The following is an 11,702-nucleotide window of genomic DNA, read 5'->3' on the forward strand; positions in this document are numbered from 1 at the left end:
GCGAAGGTGTCGGGTTTGAAATGAAGCCAGACAGTGCCTCAATTGCTACACGATATACTGGTTGTTAGAACAAAAATCTCGGTATAATGCCAGGAGTGAGTCATCCAGTCTGGGCTTAAGGGCTTTCGACGACAAGTCGACAACAATTGCTTGGCTACTACCCGTATTTAGAACATCGCTAAGTCTAACGGGTTTGGTTCATGAACGCGCCTGGGTGATGGGGCGGTGAGAAGTCAGGCATTCGGGCATAAATATTCCCCCGTCAAACAGTAATCCAGCCTTGAGCGCTATGAGCCTATGACTGCGTATACACAGTCCTCATTTCCATCGCTTACCCTGAGATTTTATCAATTCCTAAGATGGCAAAGTATCGCAAGGCTTCCTGGTATCGCCGGCGAGGGTATAAGTGGCCGTTAAGTGTTGTTCCACCATCTCCTGGGCAAAACCGGGACAACATCGACTGGCAGTACGTCGAGTCCATGCGCCGAATGTTTCCCGGGATTTAGACATGTTTCATCCATGTGTGGCTGAGGCAGAGGCACTTGAGGTACAACGTCAGTCTCAGCAATCTTTTGATGACGGGACGCTATCAAAGATAGAGTCCACCCACTCGCGGTCGGTACGTTAATCGACATCTCTTGTTTATGGATATTTCAATAGTTAGTTATATACTAACTAAGTTGACTTAGATTGTGGAAGAAGCGGACAATCAAACTAGTCTTGAACCCACCGAGTGTGAAGTTGAAGAAATCGAAGAAGAGCGGTGGAAAGTTGAAGAAATCAAAGAAGAAAAATCCATTCAAGGCACGAACTACTTCTTGTTGAAATGGATAGGCAGGCCCTCTGAGTACAATGAATGGGTCCCAGAGGAAGATATGGAAAACCTGCGCGACGAGATCGAGGAATTCAGGGAGGCTAAGCCAAGGACGACGAAGACAAGACAACCGCCAACCCACTCGCAGTTGGTACGTTAATCAATATCTCTTATGGATATCTCAATATACTAATTTGACTTAGATTGAGGAAGAAGCGGATAATCAAACTACTCTTGAACCCGCCGAGTGTGAAGTTGAAGAAATCGAAGAAGAAAAATCCATTTGAGGCACGAACTACTTCTTGTTGAAATGGATAGGCAGGCCCTCTGAGTACAATGAATGGGTCCCAGAGGAAGATATGGAAAACCTGCGCGACATGATCGAGGAATTCAGGGAGGCTAAGCCAAGGACGACGAAGACAAAACAACGGCCAAAGTCATCCCATTGAAACGGTAACGCTTGGCCTTTCTCCAAGTTATACGCGCCGACGATACAGCTCATCAGCAAATCAATGTTCTTATTGAGGAGGCCTCTGCAGAGAGAGCATCATCCAATGCTGCCGATACAGAGGGCCCCGGCTATGAAGATTCCCGGCGAAGCTGCCCTGAATAGTTTGGACGTTGTGATCTATTTGGCCGTGTCTAAACTTTTGACGAGGACATCTCACTGTGTCGATCATCTCGTGGCTTCTTTGAATATTCCGTTTCCCTGCCCTTAGGTAGAGGAATATTGACACCCGGAACTTTGCACGCAAGAGTCCGAAATCCTACTTGTCCGTCCGATATGTAAGTTCCATAATACACTGAAGTCATCACTCTTTGATATGTCTTCCCTTGCAGCAAAGAGGCATTCCGGTGATACATCTCATCCTCGGACAGAGCGCTTGAAGACCTAGCCTGAACAGAGTCTCTCTCGAACCGTAGGCGAGAGTCCACTATTTCGTGTTTTGCTGAAAGCGCGATAGGGACACCATCAAGACGACTTCCACTGAGGATCTTCTGTACTTAGCCCCGGCCCTAGGTCCATCCATTGGGTAAGAGTGAGGCTTGCATGAGTCTCATCAGGCTTCGAATCTCCAACTGCCAAGAGGTATTACATTTATCACAACTCCCTTGGTCGGCTGGGACCTTAGGGCTTGTGGCAGTGCAATAACGTCTGATTTGAGAGGTCAAGATGTACCTGAAGCCCGGCTCAGAATTGTGGATATGCCTGCAGACACTCATAGGTCCGTTTTCGCGGCATGGCCACATCCGTGGTACATCTTGTCGAGTTTGTCGCCGCTGTTTTTGCAAGCATATCGGCGGTCCCATTCCCTAGGATTCCTTCGTGAGCCGATAATATCCAGCGTAGCTCCACGTGGAGGCCCTGGCTGGCGCACCACTCCAGTAGGCAGATGCTGCCTTCGAAGTAGATCTGCCCTGGCGGCATCTTTGGGTTCTGGATGGCCCTGAGGGCAGCCTGGTCGGTGTGGATCCTCGGAGCAGTTGTTTCGACGATCTGGTTCAGTTGGTGTTCTATTGGTAGCAGATGTAGTTCCACTTCAGCGCCTCCCTTGCTGTTGTTCTAAAGGCCCCGCTTATCAAGCAGGCTGATTTTGTTGTAATTTCGGGACACTTCACATAGCCCTGTTCGCGTGCTGTTGTTGTAAGTGGTGAGTGCGATGCCGCTGCTCCGAATAGCATTTGTGGAACCGTAACCGCTTGATATATTGTTATCAGTGCCGAGAGTGAAGTGAAAAAATAGCGGCGGCAAACACAGGAGAGTCCGTCCAACCAAACCAGCACGTATGACCAATATTCGACTGGCTGTGGCTGCGAGAAGTCAACTCAATGAAAGGTCGCATGCGAAGCCTCATGGACCATGGTCGAAAGGAGGAAGGACGGCACGGACGAGGAGATTGATCGAAGCACCAAACAAAGCGAACATAACATACTGGAGGGGTATATGCAAAGCAACATCGTCAGTCCTGATACAACTCCGCACGGGGATCTAGACAAAATGGTATCTGTGTCCCGGTGTGGGTAATCTGAAAGAGACAGATACGTAGTTGCGAACGATTTCCAGAGACCAACTGCGCCGTCCAATAGACACTCGCTGGACCCCAAAATTATATGAGGATCGACCAACAGAAGCCGGGTCCCCGGATTCTCCAGTCGGGAGAGGGAGAAGGCATTGCTTTGCGAGAAGTGCAATGGGTTAAGGGGATTTGGAATGTGATGGGCACTGGAAACATATGTTAGTATGGCAGTAGAGTACTTACTCCAGTGATGCTGGGGCCATGCACGAACTGTGTTACTCTCAACCTTCCATGATGGGAATCCCGAACTCAGGGACGTTGTGAGCCGCCAGGAACGGAAACTTCCCCTGACTAGAGGTGGAGCCACCCCGCGCCGATCGCGGCGCTAACGCCCGCGATGACCCGCAGAACAAACGTGGTTGCTCTGTTTTACCGTTCACACAGTGCTTGTTTGTCTACCATGCAGTAGTAGTCTAACCTCCAATGACGGATTGAGACGCCTTGGTATCCTTGGTATTGCATCGCAGGTTCGAATCGGCATACGTCGCTACGTCGTATATACCACAGCGAATACGTCGATTGACGATCCAGTTAAGGATCCAACTCTGAGCGATACAATGATCCCATGGTTCCATTCAGGAACGCAAACTCTATTCCTCTTGATTTGTGGACAAACTTGAAGGATGTGGATGTATACATGCGACATACTACATCTTCTTTGGTCGAGCCTATTTCCCTCTCCCATGGTTCCTACTCCGTACATCAAGAGAACCGAATACGTACTACGTAGTTATGGGGCCCGTAGACTAGGGCCCTGCCCCAAGTTGGGGAAGAAGACATGGCTAGGACAGTGGGGAATGCTGCTGATCAAACGGTGTGATTCGACACCTTTTCCTTAAATTATTGAGATGCGCTTAGCGCAGACTTCAATACGGAGTACTCTCGAGGCAAGCAGGATGGCTGATCTCTAAACGACAATTTGGTTCAGAAAACTCGTACCTGCCGATCATCAAGCAAGTAGCGAGGTTAGCGTTGAAGATTCAGGCCGAACAAGAGGCTAGGTCCACAGGTCGTACTTTCCAACATTGCCATTCGTCCTCCCCGCAAGTCTAAGCAACTAGCTGCAGGCTTTGAACGGGTCCGTTGGCAAAATATGGTACCTAATTTCGTTTGAGGCTGTGGACGGCCCTCTCGAACCAGCAACACGGAACGGAAGCAGGGCTCTCGTTGGTCAAGATCGGGTATAGTCCCGTCCCCTGTCTGGCCAGTGTAGCCAGAAAAGGACCCCATACTTACTGCCATCACATGTGGAGTTAGTACTCCTCGGCCTGTTCCAATGAAGGATCTGCGGCGGGCAATGTCCTGGGACATAAAGGGGATGCGAGATCTCCCCTGCAAGATGAGATCTGGTGTCAGCTGTCAACCGTCAAAGGACAATTCCCCGTCAGAATTCCTTTCAACGTCCCAATATGCGTTTTTCTGCTGCCTTTCTTTCGACCCTTGTGCTCTCCAGCACCGCGCTGGCCGGTCCCGCTACCCAGACATCCTCATCTGTAGCGGCCACTCCGACTACACAACGGGACGATAGCAAGGCACCCAGTGCTAACAACGAGAAGGCATCCGATGCATTCAGCTCTCTTGTGCAAGGCGCGGATAAGTTCGCCAACACTGCGACGCCATCTGATACTCAAACTGCAGCTCACGCTGCTGCTGCGGATACCGAGGGCGCCACAACTGCTGCCAACAGCGAGACTACAGCCAAGTCGGACCCCTTGGGGTTGAATAACATCCTGCCAAGCGACAAGTCAGCTTTGGAACCCACAGCAACTGAGGCTGCTGTAACCCAAACCAGCTCCGGATCCAGCGCCAAAGACACAGCTACCGTGACCAAGTCTGCTGAGGACGAGAAAGAGACTCAGAATGCATTCACGGGCGGCGCCGTGAAAGAGTCCAACCCTTTGACTCTTGATGGTACCTTCCTGTCATCCTTTAAGGATTTTGTGCGATTACTAGATGGTGTCCACGGACTGCTTGCACCCACCCTGCTGTCGGATATCGAATCCTTCTTCCACCACGTAGCCTATCTCCTTGACGACAAGACCACCCAGCAAGCCAAGGACCTGCTTGGCACAGCTTCTGACCTTCTCACCAAGGAGCTGATCACAAAGGTCACTGGCTTACTCGACAACGCTGGCGATCTCTTGACTGCCGACTTCGTCAAGGAGACCAAGGATTTGATCAAGACTGTCGGCCCTAACATCACTCCCGAGCTGTTCAAGGAGATCAATAGCCTGCTCACCAACGCTGGCCATCTCCTCACGCCCGACTTCGTCAAGGAGACTAAGGGCCTTATCAGCGCTGTCGGTCCTAACATCACCCCTGAGTTGTTCAAGGAGATCAACAGCGTTCTTGGTAATGCCAACGACCTTCTGACTCCTGAGTCTGTGAAGACCATCAACACCCTACTCACCAACGCCGGTGGCCTGCTCACTCCCGACTTCGTCAAGGAGACCAAGGACTTGATTAAGACCGTCGGTCCTAACATCACACCCGAGCTGTTCAAGGAGATCAACAGCCTGCTCACCAACGCTGGTCATCTCCTGACTCCCACATCCGTCAAGCAGATCGGTGGCCTACTCAACAACGCCAACGACCTCCTGACACCTGAGGGCGTTAAGGAGATCAGTGGTCTCCTCGGCAACGCCAATAAGCTTCTTACCCCAGATGCCGTCAAGGAAATCAGTGGTCTCCTCAGCAATGCCAAGGACCTCCTGACACCCGAGGGCGTTAAGGAGATCAGTGGTCTCCTCGGCAACGCCAATAAGCTTCTTACCCCAGATGCCGTCAAGGACATCAGTGGCTTGCTGTCTCTTGCCACCGGCTTGATCACCCCCGAGTTCGTCAAGGAAGCCAAGGCTCTCGTCACTCCCAACCTCCTCACCGATGTGGGCAGTCTCCTCGACAATGCCGGAGAGCTTCTCACGCCGAAGTTCGTGAACGAGACGCAGACTCTGATCGAGGATGCTGCAGAGGTATGTGTTTATTTTCCCGCAATCTGTTAAAGGCGTTGAACGTGTTGCTGACTCTGGTTTAGATTCTTCCCGCTGCCATGAAGCTGCTCGGATCGTTATAAGATGATCTTTGATGTGATTTCTTTCCTTATTCCTTCGCAATGAAACATCCATGGTAACTCATGATGATTAATGCCACATATGAGCATCTTTAATACGATAATCAAATGACAACTATTCATAATACTTGAAACCAAGAAAATCAAGCCTGGTTGAAGAAGCCATTGCGATTGCCGATGCTATCTCGTCGTACTCAATAGTGGCACTGGGGGTGGCCCAGAGTTGTAAAAAGAGAGCCCCTCCACTAAGCCCAAGTTGAGATCCGAGCGGTTCTTTGTTCGTGTGAAGCACTTCAGATAGAACCGATGGCTGTGGAAGCTCACAGGATATCTGTCTCGTCACTTTTGTGACTGAGTAAAGCGTTCTCTGCTTAGAACGTAGTGACAACTGACAAGGGTACATAGACGATGTAAGCTGACTGAGGCACCTCCTCCATAATGACGAGGAGGCCGGCTCGCCAAGAATCAAACCAAATGCATTCCTTTCGAGCTCAGCTCAGTCGTTGTGTCGTCTTCCAGATGGATGACGTACTAACCACGAGTGGTGATAAGTCTGTAACATTGACTTTTCGTCGAGTTCGTATGAGGTAGAAGACCTCTCGTGATCCACCCCGTCAAGAAGGAATATCTGACGCCTTGGTCTCTTGGAATTTGGACACAACCTTCATCTCGGTGTCGCGTTCCTTGACCTTCTTGTCGATAGATCTTTGAACTTCCTCTCGTTTCCTCTGCGCACTCGCAATCTTATCCTTCACTTCTTTGGCTATTTGTTCTTGCGCGCGGAGCGCAGCCTCGCGTGACTTGTATTCATCTTCCAGTTGCTTCAGCTCGGTTTGGTAATCTTTAGGTTCGATTGGTTGACATGTCACTGGGTGATAACAATATGATGGTAGTGGCCCATCTGGAACTTTGATATTGGCAAGCTCGGGGTGTATTGGGGTGGTACGCGTTGGTGCATCCAGAGGAACGGCCGAGGCCGGGGCTGGTGAAGAGACAGCGGGGGTGGTGGGTTCGGACTTCACCATAGTTGCAGAGAGATAACGAGACTAGCAGATGATAAATTGTAAGCCACAAAAGTTATCCGCTGGTGGCTTCTGAAAAGTAGGTAAAGGGTTGGAGTAGAAAGAAAGACCTCGAGACCGTGGGTTGAAAGTGAAACTGAAAGTCGCGGCTTCTTCATTTTGCCGCATCACAATTCACCGCCCATGTTGGCGTATGCGGGGGAGGACTCCAAGCCTCAACTTAATTAACCACTCTATCACTTGGCATTTGGTATTCATGCTATTCAGATCCATTGTCTCCTCCGGTTGAGAACTATCCCCTAGGCCGGTCCTAAGTGGGCCAGCTGATGTGCCTGTGACATCGAGTTCCAACAAGCTTCGATACCGTGACGTGATCATCACCATGCAAGCATTTGGTATGTTCTTTTGTACTTGATGATTGCTACCTGCTAATGAGCTTACGATAGTTCCCAAGAACAGACGAGTAAGTTACAAACTCAGGGCAACATAAGCACGGGATGACTGACTTTTGCTACAGCCCAGGTTCGAGCTTGTGTTGAGGGTAGGCACTGCAAACAAACTATAGAAATGTTGTCAGATGTCTGACTTTGAGAAGATCATTGATATCAACAATGTCCCCTTGGGCAACAGTGTTGCATTTGTACGATGGCGATTGCCATCTTCGAGCGCTACTGAACACCAAGGCCGCACAGAGAAATCGACTCTCTCAGACCACCGCGCTTACTGGGGCTATGAAAAATCTCTTCAAGTAAGGCTTACAATCGATAGGACATCGGTTCTACAGGAGTGTGACATCAACTTTGAAGTTATACAAGAGTTCACCTCATCGACCATTTCCGAAAAGAGCGTTCTGGGCAAGATCAAACTCAACCTTGCCGAATACGTGGACAAGACCGATGAAGATGATGGAATTACTAGGCGATATCTGCTGCATGAAAGCAAAGTGAATAGTACCGTCAAGATCGGAATCGCAATACGCCAGCTGGAAGGAGATCGCAACTTTACCACGTGAGCAGGATCGCTAAACACAAACCCCTGATTCAAGCGCTGAAAGCTGATATAAAAAGACCGCAACTGAAGTCCGCCACCGTGTTCGGAGGAATCGCCGGTGTTGTCCACTCCACCGAGCAGCCGATTGACCCCGATGAAGTCGGTCGGCTGGCTCACATGGACACCAAGAGTGGGGAACTCACAGATATGCAAGACATGTACCGGCGTACTTTAGCAGCATCGTGGTCATCTAGAGCAGGTGATTTGCCTGCCGATAGGCTGATTGAAGAATTGTTTTGCGGAAGCGCCTGCTGGAACAACGATGCACACAGTGCCAATGCCGAACTCCCAGCAGAAAGACACCGAGTTTCTCTGTTGACCCCGGAGGCTGTTCCACGGCAGAGCCGTTCTGGAAAAGTCCTTTCATCCAGCTTCGAGCATCGTCGAAAAAGTACGTCCAGCAATCGATCACGCAGCAGCTCCAAGACTGCGGACTCCCTCGCAGCACTTGGACATCCAAAAAAGGGTGGAAGTATAGAGCAACAGCTATACGAAGGTGTGAAAAATCGAGCATGGAAGACATCCGACACGAGCAACGAGCTTTCCGAGTTCGCAGTGAGAGAGGATTTGCGCAGTTGGGAAGTTCAATCAAAAGAATAAGTCGTACCTAATTTATCATGTATTATATCTCGGAGTCGTTGAAAACGCCCAGTATCCACCCTCTCATTACTCGCACGCGTCATGTTAAGAGTACATAAAGCGACTCTTCGGTTCAAGACATTTGTATGTGTATACTGTATGCGGGTTGTAGATACTGGGGCCGATCTGATCGCAGCCTGAGGCAGAACGAGTCTTATCGCGGCTTAGCGCCACGATTATCGCCGGAGAAAAGCAATTGTAGGATATTTTGCCATTTGCCATTTGTACGTGTGCAATCGACATACTCTCTGTCATGCTTCGACGACCCGCAGGGAATAAGCTGGGGCTCCTCGGTTTCCGGTCGCTCGTATACTGCAACCCAATTTCGACATACCCACATGCCGTCCTTCCCCGATTTCAGAGTGACTGGCGTCGCAAACATGAAGCCGATTCCGATGAACACCGGGATAACTCAGTGCACCCGAATGCTGAGCGCGAACAATCGCGCGACTTGAGAGATTTTGAAAAACAAAGACGTGAGAGAATCAGGTTTCCATTGGAGGTGGATTCCCTCGGAAAGCCAGGGGAGATTGTTGTCATGCCCTCACTAGGTCGCAAACGCCGCCGAAGAAAGCCTGGAAATGAACTCGAAGCCACCAATGAAACTCGTGATACTATCAGCTCCATATTGGGTGATCTTGATGATGAGAAGTCATTGCCCAGCGAAACCTCAATCCAGCAAAGAATCGAAGAAATGCGTGGATCATACCAAATGGGCGAGACGATTCCTGATCTTGTCTTTGAACAATTGCGGACACAATTGGCGGCCTCTTTCACATTCAAGCAACTGTCGGATTACATTGCGGAATACGACCGTAATACTACGGTGGACGACAAAGGCTGGACATGGGGCCCGAGTCAGGGCAAAGGACCCGGAACGGCCGAAAAGCTCAAGGGAAAGGCCCTGCTTGCAGAAATGATCGCTCGGGATCGTTGGCAGCTGGTCGTAGCTGCCGAGTTCGGTCGGCTTGAGTTTCACATACCAGCTCGGCTGATGTCCTTGCTTCGCCACGCCGGGCATTTCTCCTTCCATGAACTAGCTAGTCTCCATGGCTGTGGCATTGACATCACACACAAGACTGGCTTGGTTGCACTTACTGGTAAACGAGGTGAATGCGAGCATGTCCGCGAGATTATCATGGATGCCACTGCCAGAGCCTGCGAGGATGCTGTCGGAATCTACTCATATACCGACTCAGAGAGCACTAGTCAGATATTTACAGCGGACTTCTTACAATGGGTCAACAAAACCTACGGGGTATTTGTGGAACGCAGACCTCACAAAATTCCAGAAAAGATACTTTATCTAGCTGAGAACAAGCTGGGAGCTGAAAATGCTCGGAGGACCTTGAACTTGGCCTTGTCCAACACCACATCTCTATCGACGCCCTTTTCCACCTACCTGCCCTCTTCGGAACTTGCCAGTATCTATCACCACACCCCGGGAGCTCATGCTTCGTGGTTTGAGAAGCAAAATCCATGGTTCCGATGGGCCATGTCTTCCAGTCAACATGAAAAGGCAGAGGCACAGGAAACACCTTTCTTCGACAAGCATCAAACACGACTCTCCGATGAGCTGCTGAGACTTCTCCGAGTTGATGGTTCGAAAGCCGGTCTAGCCGCCGGCCTACATGAATCTGTGACTGCTGTGGTCGGGAAATGCCTGTTCATGGAGGAGTCCTCCTTCGAAGCTCCAGCTGTCAGCCCGGCACAGTTGGGGGCCTTGTCTCTTCCACGGATATTCACAACTGACACGCCTTGGGTGTCTCGTTTTATCGAAAAACTCTCACCTATCACCGCCAATGACGAAGTAAAGGTATATCGACTACGCTTGTCTCCAACTTCCAACGCTGGATCCCTTCCAGAACTCGAGTTTGAGGTCTCCATGAATCCGTCTTTGAAATATGTGGATTTCCGCACCCTGAAGGCCATCAAGAGCACCAACAGCGTTGATTATCTGCTCCCGGAAAACGGGTTGGACCTTCGTTTCACACGAACTGTTTCTCAGGACCTTTTACTCAAGCCATCATCCCCTCCAGAGCACATGCAAGGCTTATCCGAACAACTTTCGCATGAACATTCTCTTTCACCAGAGATCCAAGCTATGCTTCAGAGCCTCAGAGACTCTGTCCAGAGTACCTTTGTCAGCGGCGAGACTTCGCAGTGGCATGTACCAGCTCCTACGTTCTGCAACGTCTCTCTTCCCCGTGAACTGATCCAACAACCTACCTCCCGAAAGGTGAAACTCGTTGAGTCAGGTGAACCAACCTCAGAGAACAGTGTCACTGTTGAATACATGTTCCAGCCGCTCAACGATGTTCGAGGCGCTCTGGTTCGAACCTATGACTTTGATGGGCGACCACTTGATTATCGGTACTACGCCAGCGGTCCTTTCCTTGCTAGCCGGACGAACGAGGTGTCTCTTGGCATGGACATCCCCCAAGCTGACTCGGCTGCTGGAAGTGACCAGTCCGAGTTGCTTGAGCACGAGTTCCATTCATTCTATAACGCAGCATGCGACATGGCCTTCCAAATCCACGGTGGCAGAGATGTGGATTGAGAGCGTGGGGTGTCTTTGATTTGAAATTTGTACAGCGTGCATCAACAGCCATCTTTGTATGGGATGGGGGCGTCTTGGGGCTAAATTTACTGTACATTAGATGTAAAATACTGTTTCTTAACCTGATAGAACTAATTACATATTCTGAGCTTTGTTTAGATGAACACCAGGTCAAATATCGGGTGGTTGCCGGACGTGCTGTTGTTTATCCTCTAAGGTTGAGCTTTCCATATGACATAGAGTTGAGAGATCAAAGCCCACAGATCACAAGATGTTTCAGAGCTCTCAAATAACAGAGTACAAGGTAGAGATGCCTGCAATCCGCATCCATGACCCTATGGCCAAATTCATCAATTCAAAGGCTAGGATGAAATCGTTGAGAACCGTATTGATAGCCTGTCTGGCAAAAATGTATGAGAGAGGCGTGACCTCGGCGGCCCCACAGGTTCTCGAGGCCCGTGACGTGAAA

General features: G+C 50.1%; 5 protein-coding genes across 5 annotated transcripts; 4 read left to right on the forward strand and 1 right to left on the reverse strand.

Annotated features, from left to right (window-relative positions):
- Positions 1-508: 508 nt before the first annotated feature.
- Positions 509-1,101, forward strand: N7515_006945 (uncharacterized protein; the record flags this gene model as incomplete). The annotated part of the gene is made up of 3 exons (XM_056667689.1): positions 509-619; positions 690-965; positions 1,018-1,101. The coding sequence occupies 3 exons, from the start codon at positions 509-511 to the stop codon at positions 1,099-1,101; spliced, it is 471 nt and encodes a 156-aa protein (XP_056521285.1).
- Positions 1,102-4,301: 3,200 nt separating this feature from the next.
- N7515_006946 (uncharacterized protein) lies at positions 4,302-5,894 on the forward strand (the record flags this gene model as incomplete). Its single annotated transcript, XM_056667690.1, has 1 exon — positions 4,302-5,894. One exon carries the CDS (start codon positions 4,302-4,304, stop codon positions 5,892-5,894), a length of 1,593 nt encoding a protein of 530 aa, XP_056521286.1.
- Positions 5,895-6,576: 682 nt separating this feature from the next.
- N7515_006947 (uncharacterized protein) lies at positions 6,577-6,987 on the reverse strand (the record flags this gene model as incomplete). The annotated part of the gene is made up of 1 exon (XM_056667691.1): positions 6,577-6,987. One exon carries the CDS (start codon positions 6,985-6,987, stop codon positions 6,577-6,579), a length of 411 nt encoding a protein of 136 aa, XP_056521287.1.
- Positions 6,988-7,366: 379 nt separating this feature from the next.
- On the forward strand, positions 7,367-8,634 carry N7515_006948 (N-terminal C2 domain-containing protein; the record flags this gene model as incomplete). The annotated part of the gene is made up of 5 exons (XM_056667692.1): positions 7,367-7,379; positions 7,431-7,447; positions 7,502-7,525; positions 7,580-7,992; positions 8,052-8,634. The coding sequence occupies 5 exons, from the start codon at positions 7,367-7,369 to the stop codon at positions 8,632-8,634; spliced, it is 1,050 nt and encodes a 349-aa protein (XP_056521288.1).
- Positions 8,635-8,926: 292 nt separating this feature from the next.
- N7515_006949 (putative respiratory complex assembly protein Rmp1) lies at positions 8,927-11,233 on the forward strand (the record flags this gene model as incomplete). The annotated part of the gene is made up of 1 exon (XM_056667693.1): positions 8,927-11,233. The coding sequence occupies one exon, from the start codon at positions 8,927-8,929 to the stop codon at positions 11,231-11,233; it is 2,307 nt and encodes a 768-aa protein (XP_056521289.1).
- Positions 11,234-11,702: the final 469 nt, after the last annotated feature.

The sequence above is a fragment of the Penicillium bovifimosum genome (genome assembly GCF_028826915.1).
Source record: "Penicillium bovifimosum strain IBT 22155 chromosome Unknown utg000005l_segment0_segment0, whole genome shotgun sequence".
NCBI lineage: Eukaryota > Fungi > Ascomycota > Eurotiomycetes > Eurotiales > Aspergillaceae > Penicillium > Penicillium bovifimosum.